At 39.2% G+C, this 23,271-nt stretch overlaps 5 protein-coding genes and 1 pseudogene across 8 annotated transcripts; 3 read left to right on the forward strand and 3 right to left on the reverse strand.

Annotated features, from left to right (window-relative positions):
• The first annotated feature begins 74 nt into the window (after positions 1–74).
• Positions 75–7,670, forward strand: LOC111797458 (putative E3 ubiquitin-protein ligase LIN-1). Of its 2 annotated transcripts, XM_023680452.2 has the most exons (18): positions 75–339; positions 507–613; positions 770–1,867; positions 1,946–2,006; positions 2,144–2,527; positions 2,673–2,752; positions 2,839–4,107; positions 4,567–4,711; positions 4,791–5,048; positions 5,136–5,442; positions 5,521–5,645; positions 5,731–5,850; positions 5,957–6,088; positions 6,353–6,475; positions 6,573–6,683; positions 6,892–7,035; positions 7,140–7,400; positions 7,486–7,670. In XM_023680452.2, exons 3-18 carry the CDS (start codon positions 927–929, stop codon positions 7,504–7,506), a joined length of 4,482 nt encoding a protein of 1,493 aa, XP_023536220.2. In that variant the 5' UTR covers positions 75–339; positions 507–613; positions 770–926; the 3' UTR covers positions 7,507–7,670. The 2 variants fall into 2 exon arrangements, with proteins under 2 accessions (XP_023536220.2, XP_086980527.1); XM_087124401.1 differs by lacking the exons at positions 5,957–6,088; positions 6,353–6,475; positions 6,573–6,683; ... (1 more) ...; positions 7,140–7,400; positions 7,486–7,670 and having other exon boundaries at positions 5,735–5,804.
• Positions 7,671–7,930: 260 nt separating this feature from the next.
• On the reverse strand, positions 7,931–9,998 carry LOC111797364 (AP-2 complex subunit sigma-like; annotated as a pseudogene). The gene is made up of 8 exons (XR_015421439.1): positions 9,946–9,998; positions 9,780–9,825; positions 9,601–9,699; positions 9,448–9,498; positions 9,114–9,278; positions 8,960–9,019; positions 8,818–8,883; positions 7,931–8,732 (listed from the first exon to the last, which is right to left on the reverse strand). The product of XR_015421439.1 is annotated as an AP-2 complex subunit sigma-like (transcript).
• Positions 9,999–10,062: 64 nt separating this feature from the next.
• LOC111796807 (uncharacterized) lies at positions 10,063–15,311 on the forward strand. 2 transcript variants are annotated; one of them, XM_023679571.2, is made up of 13 exons: positions 10,063–10,361; positions 10,610–10,700; positions 10,821–11,013; positions 11,106–11,196; positions 11,595–11,630; positions 11,757–11,855; positions 11,937–12,067; positions 12,169–12,217; positions 12,328–12,417; positions 12,600–12,653; positions 14,010–14,075; positions 14,749–14,846; positions 14,945–15,311. In XM_023679571.2, exons 1-13 carry the CDS (start codon positions 10,284–10,286, stop codon positions 15,006–15,008), a joined length of 1,140 nt encoding a protein of 379 aa, XP_023535339.2. In that variant the 5' UTR covers positions 10,063–10,283; the 3' UTR covers positions 15,009–15,311. The 2 variants fall into 2 exon arrangements, with proteins under 2 accessions (XP_023535339.2, XP_086980803.1); XM_087124677.1 differs by lacking the exon at positions 10,063–10,361 and having other exon boundaries at positions 10,805–11,013.
• Positions 15,312–17,149: 1,838 nt separating this feature from the next.
• LOC111796810 (cypmaclein) lies at positions 17,150–17,839 on the forward strand. Its single transcript, XM_023679575.2, has 3 exons — positions 17,150–17,281; positions 17,370–17,412; positions 17,500–17,839. Exons 1-3 carry the CDS (start codon positions 17,201–17,203, stop codon positions 17,679–17,681), a joined length of 306 nt encoding a protein of 101 aa, XP_023535343.1. The 5' UTR covers positions 17,150–17,200; the 3' UTR covers positions 17,682–17,839.
• On the reverse strand, positions 17,773–19,995 carry LOC111796809 (SNARE-like superfamily protein). The gene is made up of 6 exons (XM_023679574.2): positions 19,835–19,995; positions 19,654–19,752; positions 19,501–19,551; positions 18,837–19,010; positions 18,278–18,337; positions 17,773–18,034 (listed from the first exon to the last, which is right to left on the reverse strand). The coding sequence occupies exons 1-6, from the start codon at positions 19,835–19,837 to the stop codon at positions 17,993–17,995; spliced, it is 429 nt and encodes a 142-aa protein (XP_023535342.1). The 5' UTR covers positions 19,838–19,995; the 3' UTR covers positions 17,773–17,992.
• Positions 19,996–20,467: 472 nt separating this feature from the next.
• Positions 20,468–23,013, reverse strand: HXK3 (hexokinase 3). The gene is made up of 9 exons (XM_023680040.2): positions 22,534–23,013; positions 22,315–22,465; positions 22,043–22,225; positions 21,894–21,968; positions 21,659–21,814; positions 21,480–21,575; positions 21,260–21,390; positions 21,110–21,191; positions 20,468–20,957 (listed from the first exon to the last, which is right to left on the reverse strand). The coding sequence occupies exons 1-9, from the start codon at positions 22,794–22,796 to the stop codon at positions 20,628–20,630; spliced, it is 1,467 nt and encodes a 488-aa protein (XP_023535808.2). The 5' UTR covers positions 22,797–23,013; the 3' UTR covers positions 20,468–20,627.
• Positions 23,014–23,271: the final 258 nt, after the last annotated feature.

The raw sequence follows: 23,271 nt of genomic DNA on the forward strand, positions 1-23,271 counted from the left end.
AAAATTTGAAGACAGTTAATAAAAGTTGGAAATAGGATGTGGCTTAGATAGTTCCAATCCTTCTTGAACCTAAACGGCGATGATGCATTCCCTTTTCATAATCGCTAAACGACGGTTCCAATTCCTTATTAATTTTTAATTCTCATGCTAAAAGCGATAGCTATTAATTAAGAAATGATTGCAAGTCTTCGGTTTGATTATCTCTCTCAGAACCGAGGCCGGCAGCTAAATCTTCCCCCATCCAGCTGCCGCCCATCAATCATTTGGCGAGTGATGCTCACGGCAACGAAGTTGCTTCGATGAAGACAAGTCCTGGATCAACTTCGATTTCCATCGTAGGTCAGTTCACTGCTTCTCCCGAATGCTTGTTCTGAAACTGAATTTTGTTGATGTTTTCCCTCTATGCAACCGTTCGATGATATTGCTCTGTCATTGTTTTAGTCTAACTATGTCCTAATTCGTCGCAATCACTCTCCCTCTCTAGTTCTTCGTGTCTCCCTCTCTAGTTCTTCGTGTGTAGTTTGCTTAGTGATTCTTACAACAGAATGAAGTTACTTCGCTGAAGAAAAGTCCAGGATCAACTTTGATTGGAGCTCAGTTCATTGCTTCACATGTACGATTGTTTCTGAAACCAATTTTCGTTGATATTTTCACCTTGTGTAATCTTTAGCAGTGATACATCTGTTCTGTCATCGTTTACTAGAATTCTGTCCTAATATCCGTCGTAGACTGTAACAAGGTGTTGATCGTCTGATTTGATTGTTGGTAGATAAAGAAATGGCGATTGCGAATTGAAATGTGTTTGTAAGCTTATCCACCGGATAGATCTTCAGCAACTGAAGAAAAGGCAATTAGAGGCAATGATTTTACGTCTTAGCTTTTTACACTAATAAAGAGCGAACTGGAGGGGAGAACTGTGGCGAAGGATGGCTGGAGAATATAGGTTTGCAATGGACCAGAAGGACATTGTGAGATTATTGGTTTCCACCATTGATGATTTCACTCGAGGTCGCTTGATCAATAAAGAGCACAGGAACCTTCACAAAGAGCAATGTGCCGAGAGATTGGCAGCTGAAGACGGAAGCCATGACAAAGATACAGAGGTTAGGTACTCCGATCAAGCAGTGCTGGCGAATTTGGATTGGGGTATTGAAGCCCTTGAGGAGGCTCTCAACACATCCAATATAGAAACTAAGTTTGCACGGCTTGACCATGCGGAGAAGATGCTTCAAGTGTGTGCCTTGTTAAACTCTAACGAGAAAACTGCTGGAGTTCCCAATTTCTACCTTTCTGCTTGGGCTCACCTAAATCTTTCTTATCTCTGGAAATTGCGAGGAAATGTTCACAACTCAGCCCTCCATATTCTTGAGATGTTTATTGTGGATCCCTTCTTTTCACGCATTGATTTTGCTCCTGAGCTCTGGAAAGAACTCTTTCTTCCACACATGAGTTCAATCGTTGGGTGGTACTCAGAGGAGAGGCACAGGCTTGTGATCGAAGTGATTCCTGATTCTTCTGATTTATCCTTCACAGCTGATGTAGATCAATTCTTCAACGAATCTTTGATATTTTCGCTGAGGCCTGATCAAGTGGAGAAATTACAGAAGTTGGAGAAGCTTTATGGAGAATCTTTGGACGAGAATTCGAGGCTCTTTGCTAAATACTTCAAGGACTGTATGAATTCTGATTCAAGCTCTACCAAGAAGGTTGCCCCGATGTTGCCAATCGCGGAGCCACCTATGACTCCTCTTCATGAAGTTAGCCGCTCAATTCCCGATTACATTAAATTTGGACCTATTTTACCCAAGAGTGCCGGCTTTTCGTCCATCTTGCTAAGATCTAAAGATGGTGCAACAGAAGCAAGCAGGTTTGGTTCCAAAATTCTCAGGATGGCTCTCTACTTTGTTACTTTATTTTTCTAACCAAATATTTGTGTTCCAAATAGGCCAAAGGGGACTTCCAGTCCAGCCAACAGCTCAGAGAAATTTGCAGGGCGGTATGCTCAGGTTTGTCTTGAGTTCAAATTTCATTTCTCATCATTTCAATTGCTAGAAAGGTCTAAATATATACGCCAGAAGGAACTCTGCCGGTTATACTCGTAATTCAGTAATAACATAAGCTCTGTTTTGATTTATCTTTCTAGAATGATTCACTAGAGGAGATTGAGAACGATTCTGATCATGAACCTTTCGATTCTTACGAACTTAGCGATACCGTGACACATAAATTACTCTCACCTAGTAGCACAAGGACGTCAGAGGATGAGCAAATAGGACCTAAAGGGGAGACGTCGAAAATGGGGAGTTGCAAACATTCTCCCACCATTTTTTCTCCAATTTCATCTCCTTCAATCCCTTCACCGAAAGTCTTATCTCCAACAGCGAATGAGAAGTGTAAAAATGAATCTCGTTCTGCATTGCGACTGTTATCTAGTCGCTTCGGCGGGCAACGTGTTGCTACCTCTGTCCCCAGATCACCAGCTACAGGAAGCGATCACAGCTTCAGTCCAGTAGAGTCTGAGGGTGAAGTGAGTGTTTCTCTCGTACTAATCTTGTGTTCTTAACCCTTATTTTCGATGCATTTCTGATTTCTGTTTCATGTTCCCTCTTTGCACAATTGCGCTTGGAAATTATGTCTTTTAATTGCAATTTCTCTTCATTTTGGACTTGAAGAAAGACCGCCACAGGAGAAGATATAGACAAACGCACAATGCAGTCTATAACGACGTGAGTAGCCAAGACTTCGAGAATTGGTAATTACAATATTTCACTTTCCATTAATTGGAGCTGTTATTTTCACACAATATAAATGCCTTGAAACTTCTTAAATTTTCTACAGTTTAATCGATAAACTTGAGGAGGAAAGCAGAAGTCGTTCGTCTGAGATTGTGACACATATAGTACGACCCCCTAAAGATTTCGTATGCCCCATAACAGGTCAGATTTTCAGTGAGCCTGTTACTCTTGAAACTGGACAGACTTATGAAAGAAAAGCGATTCAGGAATGGTTGAAAAGAGGAAATACAACTTGCCCCATTACACGGCAGCCATTGTCTTCAACTGTAATGCCTAAAATGAATTATGTCTTGAAAAGACTGATTACGTCTTGGCAGGAACAGCATCCTGATCTTGCTCAGGATTGTTCTTGGACTGGTACATCAGTAGTAAGTACTGTCAGTTCTTCCTTCAAAATGGCGAATTCTCTGGCATCTACTCCTTGCCGACCATTTCACATTCCTCTAAACAGTACGTACGAGTCTCTTAACCAAAAAGGCAAAAGATTAATGCAAGAAGCAGTATCTTCATCGCCGACCAGTGTAATATCCCAGGCCACAGTCGAGAAAATCATTAACAGTTTAAAACCTTTTGTCTCTTGTCTTTGTAATTTCGAAAGCTTGAAACAATGTGAGACAGCTGTGCTCGCTATAGCAGGGTTCTGGAAGGACTCGAAAGGTGATTTAGCGGTCCATTCTTATTTATCCGAATTGGCTGTTGTGAATGGCTTTGTGGAAGTACTGTTAAATTCCCGTGAGAGAGAAGTCCTCAGAACCTCGATTTATGTTCTTTCGGAGCTTATTTGTGCTGATGGAAGTGTTGGAGAGTCCCTTAGTAGTCTAGATTCTGATTTTGATTGCCTAGCTTCTTTGCTGACGAGTGGGTTGTCAGAGGCTTCTGTTCTTATGTGCCTGCTAAGGCCTACATTTACTCAGTTGTCAGCTCATGACCTTATACCTTCCCTAGCCCAGATGATCCAGAAGAAAAATGAAGAATTTGATCATCTTCCGTTTGTAATAGAGCCAAAAAATGCTGCTATCGCAATGCTCGAACAGATTTTTATGGGAGGGGATGAAACTAGCCAGTCCAGGAATGCTGAGAGGTTTACCTCTGCTGAAGGAATCCCTGCATTAGTCAAGTTTTTGGGTAGGATAGAAGTGAGGAGGCCAATACTTTCCATACTTTTATGTTGTATGCGGGTCGACCAAGGTTGCAAGGACTCAATAGTAGAGGAGATTGAGCTTGCTCCAGTTCTTGAGTTCCTTCATGCTGGAAATGATGACGATAGAGGCCTGTGTGTGGCTTTTCTGTCAGAGCTGGTTCAGATGCACAGGTATAATACTAATTCACTTGAAAACAAATTTCTCTTGTTGTGCAATCAGTTTTAAATATTACTTCTCTAGTTAAGTTGCTTATATGGTGGGCTCCTTGTTTCATGAATGAACAATAAAAAATGAAGCTGTTGTTTTTCATAACAAAGTGGCCCAAGGTCTAAGCAGCCTTCAACTACTGAAAATCAACTGATCTTGAAATTGTTTTTTTTTTTCTCCTGCATTTTGTGGCTTGGGTCAAAATTAAACGCTTGTTATATAAATACTATCACTCACCATAAACTAGTTTTCTTTAATTAAAATAGCAGCATTATCAACTCCCAAAACCTGAGTCAAATTATTCGCATGGCCTGTCTGGTATTTGTCATGTATCGCAATCCCATGTTTATCTAATAACTGCCTCTAGTTAATTCCGCATCATAACTCAATTTCAATTTCTGATCATTGTTGGGGAATTACAGACGGACAAAATGCAATCAAATTTTGCAGACAATTAAAGATGAAGGAGCATTCAGTACGATGCATACACTTCTTACATATCTTCAAATGGCTCCAATTGAGCAACAGCCGGGCATTGCTTCTCTTCTTCTCCAGCTGGATCTCCTGGTTTGACTAGATCCCTTAACAGCTTGCATGCGAAAATCATTTTCACATGGAAACTAATAGACAATCTTCCTTGTGTCAGACTGAACCACGAAGAATGAGCATTTATCGAGAAGAATCTATAGATGCACTGTTTGAAGCCTTTCGAAGAAAGGACAACTATAATTCTCAAATTGCAGCTGTAGATGCTTCATTATATCTATCTGGGCGATTGACTTCCTCGGGGAAGTCCTACACAAAAGCGTGGTTGCTCAAACTTGCAGGATTTGATCAGCCTTACAATGCTTTGATGAAGGCCGAGGGACTGAGGAAGCCTGACTACGAATTATCAGAGAGAGAGGTTTCTATTTTTAAAATTTATAATTTCTATGGAACTTATTTCACTGTACGTCTCTCCGATTATGAATCATAGATATACATGCTATAGGAGGAAGAGAAGGCAGTCAGCGTATGGGAGAAGAGGATAGCACTTGTTCTTTGTAACCATGAAAAAGGGTACATTTTTGAAGTTATGAAGGAATGCCTGAAGAGTAAATCATTAGAGATGGCAAAGTCCTGTCTTGTCATTGTTTCCTGGCTCTGCCACATGGTTTCGACGCTCCCAGATACTGGGGTACAAGAGACTGCTCGCAGGTCCTTGCTTGATGAACTTGTAAACGTTCTCCAATCTTCTAACAGCCTGGAGGAGAAGATTTTAGCATGCCTTGTTTTGAAAACTTTCATTAGTGACCCAGGTGGGTTTTATTTGTAACTCTGACCGTTAGTATGTATATTTCTTTGAAATCGAACTAACTTGGTTACTGATTACGAAGCTGCACTTGAGGAACTGGGACTTCATGCAAGATCCATCAACAAAACGTTGAGAAAGCTCAGGAGAAGCTCTTTGGTGGTCAATGATATAATGAAAGCCTTGATGAACGTGCCATCCGTTGATGCAGTAAGTCGGGTTTGGGGAAATGGTTTTGTTCTTAGTTCACACTAAAAGTGGATCCATAGCTTACTACTAATCGTCTGCCCATTAGACAGAGCTCTGGAGTTATACGGAAATTGGTGCACTAGATTCCAGCTCAAATGGAGAGGTTTTGTCCCTGGTTCATCTGAATGGGCGGGTCTTAAGCAGTCACTCGGACGGAACCATCAAGGTAAAAATCTGAACAAGACGGGTCGTATGTGCCACCTTAGTGTCAGTTCAGATGGTGGGTAAAATCACTATATTGTCTTACTACCTGCACGATATTCTGCTTTTAGGTTTGGGATGCTGGAGATAAAGTATTGAAGTTGATCCAAGAAGCACGCAAGCACACAAAAGCTGTAACATGCCTGTGTGTTTCCTCTTCGGGCGACGCATTATACAGCGGTTCCTTAGACAAAACAATCCGGGTAAAACTTGTTTGATCATGTTATGCCGAGTTTTCTTCCAAAGAAAAATTACGCAGTGGTTTCTTTGAACAATAGTGATCGGATCAATCAACATTCTAAAGGACAAGATTCAATCTAATCTGATTATGGCTGCGGTTCTTTCTACTGCATTTTAGTCCCTAAGAGAACGACATATTGGCCTTCCTTTTTCTCACTGCATCTGATAGCAAATCTTATTTCGATCAAACTTCCACCATTAATTCTCGGAAAACACCACTCTTACAGGTATGGACCGTCAAGTGTGAAAAAATACAGTGCGTTCAAGTTCATGAAGTGAAGGAGCCAATCTATGACATGAAAGCCAACGCCAATGTCGCATGCTTTGTTTCTCAAGGAACTGGCGTTAAGGTAACTTCGGTTCAGGCTACTAGAGCTGGAAGAACCAATATCCATAGAGTTCAATCCTCTTGATAAGATAATATACTTGTTCGGTTGGATATTACAGGTGTACAACTTCTCTGGAGTTCCCAAGCATATAAATTTCAATAAATACGTCAAGTCCCTGGCATTATCAGAAGATAAACTTTATTGCGGTTGCTCTGGTGACTGTATACTGGTACCCCTAATCTTAGAAATCTATTGCTTTCGTTACTTTCATTATCACAAGTAGTAACGTGTTTAGTGAATTAGAGGGAATTCTAAATTTCAATCAATGAGAAAAAACAGTAATGACCAAGCCCAACATCTTATCAATCTGGGGAGTTGAGAAGATGACAATTTTTAGTGATATGGTTTACCAAAATTGTTGTATTGATAATTGGCAGGAGGTGGATTTGACCAAACATACTACAAGCACATTCTATGCTGGCGTAAGAAAGTTGTTATGGAAACAAAACATCTACTCCTTACACTTACACGGGAACTTGCTGTTTGCTGCCGGTTCAGCAGTGGATGGAACTGCAGGCAAGGTACTCAAAATCAACAATATTAAATAAACCCTTGAATCAAATACTTGTGATGGTTATTATGAAGTGATAATGTTTCTTTTGCGTTTTTGTTTGGAATGTGAAAGACATTTTCGCTGTCGAACAAGACAACGGTGGGATCCTTTTCGCCTGGAGTTGACATCCATCACATGGCTGTAAGCACCGACTTGTTGTTTACAGCCTCGAGATTGGGCATGATTATAGAGGTCTTGTCGAAAGAAAAATATACAAAAATTGGTTCAGTTAAATTAGGTAGTGCTAGTGGTAGCCACACAAAGATTACGTACCTAACTACAGATGATGATGGAGGATTGCTCTTTGTTGGCACCTCTGGCGGAAAGATACAGGTTTATTAACTTCTCGTCTTTAGTTCATCGTTAATATAATTTCGTTTGGTTGGTAATCTTACTCTTTATTTCATCATGAATTCAGGTTTGGGGTCTGACGGAATGACGACGGACCAACAGGAAAATGATCAAATCTCTCCTGTAAAACCAACGTATAAGATAACTTCAACTCTTAGGTTACTTTTGTGTAAACGTCCAATTCCTTTGATATTCATCTGGTGATAATATGTTCTTTGATGAGAATAAATCAAAATTTATGTGTTGTTTTTATTATTATTATTTATTTATTTAGGTAGCTTTTTTAGTATTTTAATTTTAGTATTTTAACTTTAAAAAATAATGATTTATTTTGTTAATATATATATATATATAAACGATTACAAATTAAATAAATAACTTTGAAAATATTGAATGAAATAATGCACTGATAAAAATGGTTATTTTAAAAAAGTTTCAAGACAAATAATTACTTCAAAGTTTGGGATCAAAATGGAACGGAGAAAAAGTAGTTGGCAGAAAGAGAGCAAAAATAAAATGAGAAATGCAGTACAATTGTATTTTTAATATGTTTAGTATAAAATTTATATATTAGGGTTTATAATATATCAGAGTCCAGGAAAGTCTATAATATATCAGAGTCCAGGAAAGTCTATAATATATCAGAGTCCAGGAAAGTCTACGCACAGCGGCCTCAATCATCAATCATTGTGAGGCACATCTAGGGTTTTCACTTTCAGAAACCTGGACCGGCCCAACTCAAGCCCAAGCCCAAACCCTAACCACTTTCAGAAACCTGAACCTCATCTAGGGTTTTCACTTTCAGAAACCTGGACCGGCCCAACTCAAGCCCAAGCCCAAACCCTAACCACTTTCAGAAACCCGAACCGGCCCAACTCTTTGTCTCACACAAATGGAGCCCAAAACCTTAACAGTTGAGATTTTGTCTACAAAGTCTACAACACAAATGGAGCCCAAACCCTAAGCGTTGAGATTTTGTACGTTCTCTTATTATTATTGATTTAAAATATAGAGAAGAAAAATTCAATTAGAGAGCCTGGAAACTTCCTCTTTCAGTTTGAATGAGTCAGTTCTGATCTTCCCCACACTCAGCATCTTATCGCAACGACACCATCCTTCCACTTCTCATTGCTCTGGTCTCTGCCATATTCGGCACCTAAATTCAAGTTCCGACTGCTCGCTCTTCAATCTACTCTCATTCTCGGTCTCCAGTGCAGATACCTTCAGTTGGCGGATCAAATCTATTTCAGCTAGCAGTTTTATTTTCGAGGTTCGAAGTGACATCTCCATATCTATCAGCGACTGAACCTTTACCTACAAAACCAATTTCCAAAATTTATAAAAAACGAGATATGAAGAAAATTTTGTTGCGCCTATAAAAAAAAAAAAAAAAATGCACCTGATAAACATGATCTTCATACAAACGAATATCTGCGGCGCTTGGTTCGAGCTGATTTTGTAGTGCCTATAACCTTTGTGTCAGACCATCGGAGATTTTGCCACAGCAAACAATTACTAAGGATAAGCAGACAATACTTTACCTTTTTGCTCGTTTCTTGGAGTTTTCCAGCAAGAATAAATTCATCAAGTATCAGATAGACCTTCATCAGATTCAGCATAAAAATGAGGATCAGATTCAACACAACAATATGCAAGGAATTTGTGGAAGCAAGAGTAAGAAAATGAAGAACAAACCTTGCTAAAATTAAAAACCAAAACGAGCTCACACACATGGCTGAAGAAATGATCAAGAATCTCCACAAACAGACGAACACTCTCAAGGTAGTTGTCTGTTCTGTCTACACAGAGGGAGAAAAATAATCCTGCATATTGTCTGTAGATGACCTTGTGTGTTCGGAACTGCAAAAGTGGTGGAGATTGCAATAAGTTAGAGCTTACAAAAAAACGAGATGAAAGCATTACCCAGCCCACAAAAGTAAAAGTAAACAAATAACTTTGAAAATATTGAAAAATGTCAACTGAAACGAAACAAATCCCGGCCAAAAACTGGGACAACAAAAAGTTCTACCTCAACAAAAATTTAAAAATTGGGATCACTATTCACCACCAATCGATGAACCTGCAATTGAATCAAAAGAAAAGACCTAGAACTTAGCCTGGAAAGAAAGAATTGGAATCTGAGAATTAAGAAACAAAATTCACGAGGGAATTGGAAAAATACCTCGTACTCGACCTTGTGCTTTTCCGATTCCTCAAGAGGAACGTAATACTTAGCCAGACGGGTCTTGCCCTGCCTATTTTGCAAAAGTATGAATCGGATCTGCAAAAAATCAAATGATAATGTCAAAACCTTACAATCTGAGACTACCTTTAATAAGATCACCAAAAAATCCGACAGACCATTCTTGAAAATGACGAAGGAAGATCCACGAATCCAACTCCAATTGATTATCGGAGGCCGAATTTTGATTATCGGAGGCCGAATTTTGATTATCGGAGGCCGAATTCTGGTGCACAAAGTTGCGTTGATTATCGGAGGCTCTGTGCACAAAGTTGCGTTGATTACCCTTGCCTTATTGGGTCAGAACCTTTTACAGGCCCATTAACCCATTGGCCCATTTTAGCACACCCATTGACCCATTGGCCCATTTTTTTGGTCGGACTTTATCAAAGTCGCATCTTAGAATCGCGGTTCAGTGAAGTCGTGGAATGGGGAAGCATTTTCAAGCATGTTGAGCTGCTCTTTGATCAGTAAATCGAGGCCTCTTGCAGCAAGAGGGTAGTGGTGTGAATTTCTTAAGCTGAATCAGGTGTTTATTGGTGTTTCAGTTGGATTTGACGGTGGCTCTCTAGATCGCTCGCCGGAGATAAACCAAGTAACTCCGTCGTTTAGCTGCTACAGCCATGTCCTCCGACACTGTACCACCTCTCATTGCTGCTCATATCAATTACCTGCTCAGCCACTTTCCTCTCCCCGTCAAGGTAACATTTCGGATTCCTATCTCTCCCTGGAAAATTCAGTGGTAACAAAATTGATGTTGAAATTGATGGTAATGTTTGTACTGGTTTGGAATTGGATTAGTTCACTGAAGTGATCGGAAATGAATGATATTGGGTGTTCTTTCTTTCCTTCCTCCCCTTTTCCACCACGAACATAGAATATGATGTCATTATCTTATCGCAATAAGAAACGAGAACGAATCACTTATTCCTACTCTTTCGATATTCAGATTGAGACCATGTGGTCTGGCAGTAGACACTGCCCTGGAATTATTGATAGGTTCACGCTGATCGTACCTTACTGCCTTGAATTCGTCAGATGTAAGACTTGTTTTCCATTGTAGTTTTCATAATATCCTTTCAATTCTTTTCCCTTTCCCTGTATTGAATGCTTTGTAGAGTCACCGTACCTAGCTGTTTGATAGCTCTTACATGTCGTAGGGGACATCATGTACAATGCTGAAACACCATTTTCTGCTCCTGATATTATGTTTGGAGCAGAAGATGAAAATTTCCATCCATTCTCAAGTAAGGTTGATGAAGGAGAACGAGATCATAATTCATTACAGAACTGTCTACGTGACTGGAACAGCAAAGATCCATCACGGCTCACTAGCCTCCTTCAAGAACTAAGGTTTTTCAGGACTTTCCTGTGATTGATCCTTCTTTTCTAATGCCTTGGGTATAACTCACCTTGAATTTAATGGCAACTTTACTTTTTTCAAGGGATCGATATGTGTCGTACCAAAGGAAACGTGTTGAAGGAGTTGATGATGAAAGATTGAAGTTTGAACTTTGTACTATGTTATCTAGGGAGGTAATGTTCTTCATTATAAGGTTTGATAGACTGTTAACTCTAACTTGGTGATCACTTGCATTAACCTATGAATTTGAGGGGTGAGGTACTGGGCTCGGTGTCTTGATAATATTATCTTACTGGATGCCGGTAGAGGTGTATAAAACTTTTTATTTTCATCTTTGGAATCCGAATGAGACAATTGCTGCCACGGCCAGATAATTATTCCAGATTTTTCACGCTTGAAAAAATCTTAGGGTAGAAGTTTAACCATCCTCAGTATGTGTTTTTTGCTTATAACTATGTATTCCTATTGCTAGGCAAGCGGCTGGACCTTGATGTCTGTGGTTTCTCCTTAAGAATCTTTCATTTACACTGGTTAACCAAATCCAAAAATAATAAATCATACCTATGTGCAGGGAATTGAAATGCATTTGAGTTCAGGTTTTGAGAAGGTAATAGTTTAAAGTATATGGTTACACTTCCCTTGAATATCAGTAAATAGATGAATACTAAGGACTCCATTTTCTCTCTCTTCATTCTTATACATGTCCCTTATATGCCTTTGAACTTTAGCATAGCCAGAGGAGGTCAAATTTGCTGTGCCGCTGGTAGACATTGATATTAACAAGATGATTCCTGGATGCCCGTGGAGGCATCCACAGAAGATATTTTTGCAGGTTTCCTATTACTTTTCTCTCTCTTTGAACTTCTGGTCTTTCCGTTCCTCTATTTTTCCCATTCTCATAATTTGTTTGTAGGTTTTATATCCTGTGGTGAGAAAATATGCATCTACTCCTGCTGCACCTCGTCTGAAATTGGTTTCTACATCTGAGTTGAAGGCCCTGTTATCCATTGAGGATATCAAACTTCCTTCATGGATAGATGGAATGTAGGATGCTCTCTCTCTCTTATATCTCCTTTCTAATTTTGTGGCGGTCAGGATTGGGTGCTGAAAGTGATTTCACTTTTCTCTTTTTAACTGACTGCAAGGTGCATGGCTGAATATCTTCCTCACCTAGAAGAGAGTCTTGAGAAACAGGTTGGTTACATTTTTGTTGGTCAGATGGCTCCCTCTGGGTTGTTTAACTGGGCCTTGATTCTGGAAATCGCCTAAAATAGAGTATTTATAATTCTATCATTCTGATGAAGGTTCTGGAGGCAGTTTCATTGATTGATGTTAGGAGAGGCTTTATAGAGGCGTTGGACTCCTTCTTTGGAAGGCCTTTAGAAGCTGACCCGGTGAGATTCCTAAAAATTTATTTTCATCCATCTTCTTCTCCTTTTTAAAGTCCTAAAAATTTATTTCCATCTATCTTCTTCTCCTTTTTAAAGTCATTATCGAACTATTAATTTATGTGCATGTGCGCGGATGCCCCGGATCATCCCATCTCAGTAATGGCATGAACTTCTTTGTTTTTTAGGTGTTCTGTCGAACGGCTACAGTTATCACTGCCTCTGGGGTGTTCACATTCCTGGTATTAAGTGACCTTTACTATACTTTTTATTTAGCATCCCATCACTATCAAGAATGTTGTTATATGGAATTTTTCCAATTATTTACTGTGAAAAAGATATTGTTCACGTAACTTTTAGTTGACTCTGGTGATTGGTTTTGATAGCTTTCTTTAACTCTCGACCAGAATAACTGCTTCTCTATCTCCTCAAAATCTTCCGTTGTTAGGATTTATTCCCTGGCCAGTAGAGATTCAGATGTAATAATTTTAACTTTGGAGACGATCACCCCCCAAATATCTAGTACAAAATTCCAGAGTCCAGTGATGACAAAGATAGCCCTCAGTTTTTCTTTGTTAGAGAGAATCCTGAAACTAAAGATCCCTCAACATCAAAAACATTACAGTGAATTATTTTCTAAACGGTAAAAAGGAAAAGAAATAAAATTATGTAGAGAACATCCAAAGAGAGGCATTGAAGATAGCGACACTCACTCTAAACTTCCTCTCAAGACCTTTCTACATTCTCGAAGGTTCACCTATTTCTATCTAATCAAATATTCCGGTTAATAATGCAGAACACCGATTGTTCAAGAAGCTGACAAGCTTTGACTTATCCCAACATGTAGTTGGCTTACTAACACTTACCACTGAGAAATCTCTCCAAATCATCACAGAAAAGTGACGTCTGCATAAAATACACCACCTTGACACAGAACCATAACATGAAACCTCGGACAAATTCATAATGTCAAGTTTGATTATGTTGCCGAGGCTTTTGTCAGTTATTGTCCCTGCTGGCTGCAAAATTTTGGATGATACCCAAGACATTTTACAACTATTTATCCTTTCAAATGGTTTCTCCATCGTGTCAAGTTTCTTGAGACATTTCCAGGACATGACTTCACACAAATCTTTCTTTCAAATTCAGGACATGACTTCACACAAATCTTTCTTTCAAATTGTTAATGGTTTGTTACACACACGCACACACAAACCATACTCAATCAAGTTTCTTGAGACATTTCCAGGACATGACTTCACACAAATCTTTCTTTCAAATTGTTAATGGTTTGTTACACACACGCACACACAAACCATACTCAATCAGTGATGAATGTAATTTGATCTGTAAAAATCCTTTTGGTTTTATATTAAACCAAGATAGTGTGCATTGGTCTGGTCAGATAGGGTACAGGATGCAGTTCATGATCATTGATCGACAATATGGCTGATTCTAGATTTGAGTCAATGTGGCATCTATTATCCTTGATCTTTTATTAATTTTTTTCCAACTTTATTTATGGTTTTATGTGTGAAAAGTTTTCTTTTCTTCATTTTCTTTCCCTTCTGTTTTTGGGAATTTCTTGTTAATGCCAGGCGCACTTCCTCATTTCAAGCCAATTTCCGAAGAAGCAGCCTTCTCTGGTGCTGCAAAGTTCTCAGGTAATGTAACTTTGTCTTAAATCTTGAAAATTCTCGTACATATCAACTTTGCTTACTAGTTAGCATGATTGTATGAGGTCCCCGATTACTATTCAATATACAAGGAGGGGTAAGAAGGGCATTACACCACTGACAAGTTATTTATGAATTTCCGTGTAAGGTGGGGACAAGGGATTACGTTTAGGAAGGTGAAGTGTGTATAAAGGTTAGGGGATCGAGTACTGTGATATCACGTACTTTGTGTGCTTTGTTTATCATAAAGGGGAGAGATCACTAGAGCCTCCCTGATAGGCTGGGTTACTGTTGTATTTCCCTTTGTGGCATCCTTTTCTCTGATTATGAATGCATAGTAAGGAAGGTACCTTACAGATAAGTGCCATAAATATATGCTTGTACGTTTGTTTTCCATCAACATGTCTCCTGTGGTCGTGGGAACTCTTCCTTATAGTTTTGACAGAATTACTGCAGATTTCGTTCTCATTTTTCATAAATATGTTGATAATGAATCTTTGGTAAACCAATTTTTGTAAGGTTGCACGTCTTGAAGTGATCAAATGACATGATAGGTGCAATTTGTGTAACTCTAGTTTCCAAGGATTTTTCTGTTCGCTATGACTAGGAATGCCATTGTTGAGATGCCCACTCTTTCTAATTATATCCATATATTGTTTAGCATTTCAACTCCCATGGTGCGCCCATCAAGTCGCAGCTTATTACCGACTATCCTTGGAGTCCTAGGTGGGAGCCATTGCAAATGGCTGAGCGGATTTTGTAAGTTCTCTCTGTCTCTCTTTTTTGTTTTTCGTTTGCATAATAATATACATTCACTAATCAATCATGAATTTACCAATTCGATTGGATGGTATCAGCGAGTTTCTGGCTGATGAGGCTTTGAGCTTCAAGAGGTACTGCAATGAGGCTCAACTTCAATGATTGTGTCATGCAAACTGTGGTCAACGTCAATATTCCGGCCATAAAACAGCCCACTTATGTATAGTTCGTAGAGTAGAGTAGTTCTAAATTTTTGTCTTAGATTGATTTTGCCATCTCTTTGGGGATACCTGGTTAGTGCTTCCTCTATAAGGATGACTGAAAGGTAGATGATCAAGAACTCATATGAGTTATCAAATTTAAGACTTAGTAACTGTTATAGGATTCGAATCCAGAAACAAAAGACGATCCTCAGTGGGTATGGGCATTCATTCCTATGAAAGACCATGATTTGGCATTTTATAACGCATTGAATCTTGCTGGAGATTCCCTCTTTTTTTTATGAAATTACCCGATTCAAAATTTTCCAGTCCGTACGTACTCTTAATATCGATGTTTTGGCACATTCATTTCAAAATTTTCCAGTATTTTCCAGTCGAAGTGTACGGTATACAATTTTCCTAGAGCATGCGTGCTTGGCATGACCTTTTGTTTTCAGGAATCTAATTCTTTACCACTTTTCTCTCAACATCTTATTCTTGTACCACTTTTTTACCATTACCACTTTAAAATTTTTAAAAAATAAATTAAAAAAATAAACTTGTATGCTTTAAAATTTTTAAAAAAATAAATAAATAAAATAAACTTGTATAGACTCATTTATTTCATTTTAAAGTCGAACCTCAATCAAGCAATTAGGATTTTGGAGGTGTAGCAGCAGGAGCCTCAATCATCAATCATTTTAAGGCAGAGCAATGGCAATTTGGCAACTTGAATTTGGCAACTTATCTACTCTGCTTTACAAGATGGTACCGCTATTCATCATCTTCCTGAAAATTTGTTCGAGATTCTATTTAACCGGAAAAAAAAAATGAATTTTGATCAACAAAAAAACGAAAAAAAAAATGCATGACAATCAACGATGGTGATGGTGAAGATGAGAAAGAAAGAAAAGAAAGAAAAAAAGGAAAAGGCAAAGCTTTGAACATCAGAGTCATGGAAGTATGAGAATGATCATTGCTTGCAGAATTAAAATAAGAAATTAATTGCAAGCTCCCCTTCAATGGTTATAGATTCATCATCTGTTCGCCGCTTTTTTGCCCACTTGCATTTTAATAATGCCAAAAACACACACTGAAAAATTACAGAGAGATGGAGAAATTATGTCGTCTGACTGTGCTTTCCAAACCCCTACACCACATCCTTATATAACAGTGAAAGGAGCTTCTAGGGTTTCACTTTCAGAGGCCTGAACCGGCCCAATTCAAGCCCAAGCCCAAACCCTAGCCGTTCAGATTTTGTCTTACGCAGATCCACGGTCGGGATTCACTCGGAAGTTCCTTTCCGTTCCAATTTTTAAGGAAAAAAAAAAAAAAAACCATTTGAAAGATTTTGGGGAATGAGTGGCCTACACCAAAAATAATTTTTCAACAAAACAAAATAATAAATTCTGCGGATCTTACTTAAAAACTTAAAACGGACTCATGTACACTATATTATTCAACACTCTTGAATGTACCATTTCTTGACTTTATATTATTCAACACTCTTGAATGTACCATTTCTTGACTTTATATTATTCAACACTCTTGAATGTACCATTTCTTGACTTTATATTATTCAACACTCTTGAATGTACCATTTCTTGACTTTATATTATTCAACACTCTTGAATGTACCATTTCTTGACTTTATATTATTCAACACTCTTGAATGTACCATTTCTTGACTTTATATTATTCAACACTCTTGAATGTACCATTTCTTGACTTTATATTATTCAACACTCTTGAATGTACCATTTCTTGACTTTATATTATTCAACACTCTTGAATGTACCATTTCTTGACTTTATATTATTCAACACTCTTGAATGTACCATTTCTTGACTTCAAAGCTCAAACGTGAGTAACCAGCTTGATCCTTTCTCTTACGACACAATATTTCAACTTCAAACGGTTTCCCGAACATTATGAGAAAAGATGCAATGTAATTACCTGCACCCGTGTTCATGCCTACTACTCAAAGCAAATTTCATACCAATTATACCCAAGACCCCACCTACCACATTCTAGATTCCCATCTCAACCAAAAAATATTTACCTAACTTCTTAGATTTCTTCACTGTATTCCCTTTCCACAACCCCCTATAAACAGACACCTCTTGCATATCTAATACCCCATCCAGATTTCTAATGGCAGCAACTAAAGGTCTTGTGTTTGCTATGCTTCTTATTGCTTTTGCTTTTGTGCTCCTTGTGGAATCAGCCCAAATGGTAATCCTTCTTCCATTTGATTTCTCTGTTCATTTCTGATACTCTCAACTTTGTGGCCTTGTTACCTCACTGTATTGTGTCCTTTCAGGCTATCACAACTCAGGTTGATAGCCCTCTTCCTGGCGAGATAGGTAACAGACAGAGAGATTTGAGCACCTGCACCCACATTGTTATGTTAATGCTTCTTGCTTCCTGACCAATACCTGAATCTATTGCAGATTGTGGGGAAGCTTGTGATGCGAGATGCCAATTATCGTCGAGGCAAAAGATCTGCAAGAGGGCATGTGGAACCTGCTGCGCTCGCTGTCAATGCGTTCCACCAGGCACTTCAGGCAACTATGATGTTTGTCCCTGCTATGCTAACATGACTACACATGGTGGCAGGCACAAGTGTCCCTAGGCAATGTTCTATAATGATGATGTTACATCTCAGATCACACATATCCAAAATAAAGAATAATTGAGATAATAACTTCGATTCTAGAAGTATATCAACAAGAATGAATACTGTAGATTTCACTATTTATAGAGGGTTGATGTTCTGAAATGTTCAAAAACTATGCAAAGGTGATGCAAGGGACTCTATCTGTCACAACAAAGACCACACGGACAAATATACTGTGGGGGAAACAAAGAAAACTGGAATCGTAACACAATCAACTCTGTCACGGAAAACAAATTGCAATCTTAGCTCTTTGACATGTCCTATCTTCACTCCAGCTTTTCCAGTTCCCCCATTCTTTCAATAATCGCCTGAAAGTTTTTTGAAGATGGAAAAAAGTAATTTAGACGTGAGATTTTAGGCAAATCAAATCCGTATGAATAAGTTACTAAGAACATAATATTCTTTGAAAACTGATACTCCAGCTCATGATGTGGCTTCATGGCAAGGCATGGACAACATCTACAACTCTATGACGATTGTATCGGCAGGTGTTTTGACAGTCAGGTAAAGGGAAAATCACAATTACTAAGAATAAGCAGACAATACTTTACCTTTTTGCTCGTTTCTTGGAGTTCTCCAGCAAGAATAAATTCATCAAGTATCAGATAGACCTTCATCAGATTCAGCATAAAAATGGGGATCAATTTGGTAGCAGATTCAACACAACAATTACAACATTAACAAATCTGAAATAACGAATCTTCAAACTTACAACTAACAACTAGAAGGGAGGCAAATATATATGCAAGAATCGTCATCAACTAAAGGAAACGAGAAAATATGCAAGGAATTTGATTGCCATTGTTGAAAATAAGAAACTGAATAAAGTAAGATGGAACATTTGTTCACAAAGAATTTGAATTGGAGCCTCACAAACAGAGAATGCAGCAAGTGCATCAGGTAGTGGGAAAGATAAATTGTTTTTCAATTAAGAAATTGACGACAACCGGTATATCTAATTACTTGATAAATAGAATAGATAAACAAACATCACATGATATCCATACAAGTGAAAGGAGAGTTGCAAGACCAGTCTTTCAAAACAGATTTACAGAACCTACATTGGTAAACCATATGGTGGAAGCAAGAGTAAGAAAATGAAGAACGAACCTTGTGAAAATTAAAAACCAAATCGAGCTCACACACATTGCTGAAGAAATGATCCAGAATCTCCACAAACAAATGAATACACTCAAGATAGGCCAACTCGTTGTCTGTTATGTCCACACAAAGGGAGAAAAACAATCCTGCATATCGTCTGTAGATGACCTTGTGTGTTCGGAACTGCAAAAGCGGTGAAGATTGCAATGAGCTAGAGCTTACATAAAAACGAGATGAAAGCATTACGCAGCCCACAAGTAAAAGTAAACAAATGAATGATAAGATTCATGCTCGAAGGCAATTGAAAAATGTCAACTGAAACGAAACAAATCCCGGCTAAGAATCGTGAAGAATGAACTCTCTATCACAACACAAGTTAATCTACAACTATGCCTACGTAAACCAGAAAACAACAACCATTTCCTTAGCTAGTCATCATCACCCTCTTTGAAAGAAACTTCCATAGAAAACATCCAGAAATTAAATAAACGATGACCTAAAATGGAAGAACTCAAGCAACAGAGAACTTGGTTAAGGGATTAGCGTCATTCCACTTCAACAGAAATCAATTGAATAGAATGGAGCTTCGAATTTCGACAAATACTGGGACGCAACAGCCTAAGATCAAAATTTCATCACATAAACCCACGAAATCACAACAAAAAGTTCTCACCTCAACGAAATTTGTGAACTTGGGATCTCTATTAACCACCAATCGATGAACCTGCAATTGAATCAAAAGAAAAGACCTAGAACTTAGCCTGGAAAGAAAGAATTGGAATCTGAGAATTAAGAAACAAAATTCACGAGGGAATTGGAAAAATACCTCGTACTCGACCTTGTGCTTTTCGGATTCCTCAAGAGGAACGTAATACTTAGCCAGACGGGTCTTGCCCTGCCTATTTTGCAAAAGTATGAATCGGATCTGCAAAAAATCAAATGATAATGTCAAAGCCTTACAATCTGAGACTACCTTTAAGATCACCAAAATGAGAAAGCCGACAGACCATTCTTGAAAATGACGAAGGAAGATCCACGAATCCAACTCCAATTGATTGTCGGAGGCCGAATTTTGGTGCACAAAGTTGCGTTGATTATCGGAGGACGAATTTTGGTGCACAGAGTTGCGTTGATTGTCGGAGGCCGAATTCTGTGCAAAAAGTTGCGTTGATTACCCTTGCCTTATTGGGTCAGAATTTTTTACAGGCCCATTAACCCATTGGCCCATTTTAGCACACCCATTGACCCATTGGCCCATTTTTTTGGTCGGACTTTATCAAAGTCGCATCTTAGAATCGCGGTTCAGTGAAGTCGTAGAATGGGGAAGCATTTTCAAGCATGTTGAGCTGTTCTTTGATCAGGTAAATGGAGGCCTCTTGCAGCAAGAGGGTAGTGGTGTGAATTTCTTAAGCTGAATCAGGTGTTTATTGGTGTTTCAGTTGGATTTGACGGTGGCCCTCTCGATCGCTCGCCGGAGATAAACCAAGTAGCTCCGTCGTTTAGCTGCTACAGCCATGTCCTCTCTGACAGTATCACCTCTCATTGCGGTTCATATCAATTAAAACGTGTCTATTAGAAATAAGTTTCCAATGCTTATAAAAAAGAATGTTTCTTTTCTCCTCCCCATTCAATGCCGGATCTCACAACAACAAAAAATTCAAATAAATTGTAAAATGTCATCACATAGCTTCAAACCAATCAAAAATAAATACAGAAGTTACAATTATTATCATAATTAGAAATGAAAAAAAAAAAAAAAAAAAAAAAAAAAAAAAAACGAAGCGTTTTCCCGTCTAGAAATCATGTTCTATAAATAGAGTTTGAAGCAGCCAAAAGAGCAGCCCCAATGCCAGAGCCATCCTTGGTATGTTCAATGGCCACATTCTTAGCCAACTCTGTTCCCAGAAGCTCTGCTACTCCTTCTTTAAGGTACCTTCTGTACTGTGGATAATTCTCATACAATCCTCCATCCATCGCCACAACTCTCCTCTTTCCAAGCTTTACATCTTCAAAGTCTTCAATCTTGTGCAGGATTCCTACTATTCCCGCCCCTGCCAATCGCCCGCCCCGCCTACCAATCGTGTTGCACACCTCTACCACAGCTTTTCTTGCACTTAAATCCGACTCCACCTGCTTGCATTGCACCAATCAGATTAGGAACACTGAACATTATCTGCTCATTAACTCTCATGTTCTTTCTCGCCTTCCGTGAATCGCTGCGTGTTCGGATGTTATTTCCATATTAGAACCAAGATTCGACATGAAAAGATTAAAACATTTACCCCGAAAACGTTGTACAAGATCGATCCAACGGCTTGAAGGTCATTGGAAACATCTTGATGCATAGCACATACATCTGGAGTGCTGCATACAATTGCTACACATTGTTCGTCATGAAGACATATGAGTGAAGGATGAGGTGCAGGCGATACCTGAGGACGAACGGCGTAAACAGCTTTTCGGGAATTGATTTGCCGAAAAGAGGGGCGAATTCAGCCATTGCCAAAAGCACTCTACGAGCAATTTCGCCCAGATACATTCCTGCTATTGTCTTCTCAAAGATCTTCCCAACACGCAAATACATAAACACATAACATTTCTTTGCTGTATGGATAAGCTGCATTGTATGAACATTAATAAACTAGAATTCACCTGCTCCCCTGGATTTATACTGGCAGCATCCATCTCTCTATCAAAAACAGTGAGAGGAAGACCATTTGAATATGCTCCCCATTCCGTGTTGATAATCTAAAACGAACGAGTTTTTGGCAACAAAAAAACGACATTAAGTTGTGGTCGGTGAAATAATCTACTAAACTAGAGGTACATACAGTTTTCCCTGAAGAGGATGCCTGGCCTTGCAGCTTAGGAATAGCATCCTTTCGTTCTATATAACAAGCGTTGGTTCCGGTCCCTAAAATCACAGCAGCCACGACATCATCGTCGTAGTATCTAGCTCCAGCTAAGGTTCCAACCGTGTCGTTTACCTGTTTTCGATTATGAACAGTCAATGATGCATCAAAGTAGAAACCTTTTCTAAGGATGGTTATAGGAGCAAGAACATACAAGGGCGGAAACGTGCATATCTAGTCCTCGTCGTTCCATGGCTTCGTTTAGACAAGCAACGACATCTTTCCCAGCCTGTTACGAGTTCGAAACAATCAATGGCTATGTCGTTTCAACAGTGGCAAACTAAAATATGGGGAAAATAATACCGTTCCAGAGACAGCAAAACCCTTAGTCCACTTGATTAAAATGCCAGAATCAATGGAAGTTTGGTTCACAGGGAATGAGAATGTGAATCCAATCTCCCTTTTTCTTCCAGGAGGGAGGTGGAATCTGTTGCCTTCTCCCTCTACAAATTTTGCCAGACCAGAGGCAATGAAATCGAAGAGCTCCTTCAGAACAACAAGGAAGTTCATTGCTTCGATGAGATTAAGGATGTTTGAAACATTAAATCCAGTTTAACACACTAATATCATTCTACCTGAGATGTGGCAAACATGAGGTGTTGAGGGATTGAAACTTGTTCAAATTCAGTGGCGATAACACGTTCTTCTTTGCCGCCCAATTGCACTCTAAGAACCCGAAAGTTGGTGCCGCCGAGATCCAATCCATAAAGCAATCCCTTCTCATTCCTTTTCACAAATTCACGATCCGTTAAAACGACGCAGTATAAGCGAAAGGTTTGAACTTTCAAACATACCCAGTTGGCAGAGTGTCGACATGGCTGAGAATCATTTTGAGATCGCTGCCGCCGTCGATAGCGAGCCCAGCCCGCATATCGTCGGCCATTGCATCGGCCACGTAGCGCAATATCGGCAAAGGGGTGTCGCAATCCTTCTGAAACTTGGTCAAAATTGGCGCAACAGAGAGGGCTTTGGATCGGCCGGACATGACGAAGCGAGGCCGGCCCCTGAACGCCGGAGATGTTAGCGGAGAGAAAGATCCAAGGGCAGGAAGCGACATTGTAAGAAGCGGTAGAAAGCAGGGAGAGAGGGAAGGGAAGGAGTCGATACAGTTGCAACAATGAACGGGGAGAAGGTGCTTTGAGGTGGGGTAGTTGAAACAGTTAACTTTAATGAAAAAAGATGAGAACTTTGATGAAGGATCCCAATTCCTAAAAAAGGGTTTGGTCAACACAAGATTTTTGGGCAGATGGAGAGAAATTAGAAGAGGGGACGGAGAAGACAAAGTGGTTTGTTCTTGGTTTGGTCAATTCCAACTCAGACAAGGGACATGGGATCTCATAGTCCATCCCCTTGGAGGCTAGCGTCCTCATTGTCACACCGTCCGATGTCTTGTCTCTAATACCATTTGTAGCATTTCAAGCCCACGACTAATCCCTCTCCAACCGATGTGAGATCTCACAGTCCACCTCTATTGTGAGTTTGACTCTGATACCATTTGTAACATCTCAAGCCCACCATTAACTAATGTGGGA

Source organism: Cucurbita pepo, chromosome 6, assembly GCF_057944985.1.
Source record: "Cucurbita pepo subsp. pepo isolate OVF chromosome 6, ASM5794498v1, whole genome shotgun sequence".
NCBI classification, from domain to species: domain Eukaryota; kingdom Viridiplantae; phylum Streptophyta; class Magnoliopsida; order Cucurbitales; family Cucurbitaceae; genus Cucurbita; species Cucurbita pepo.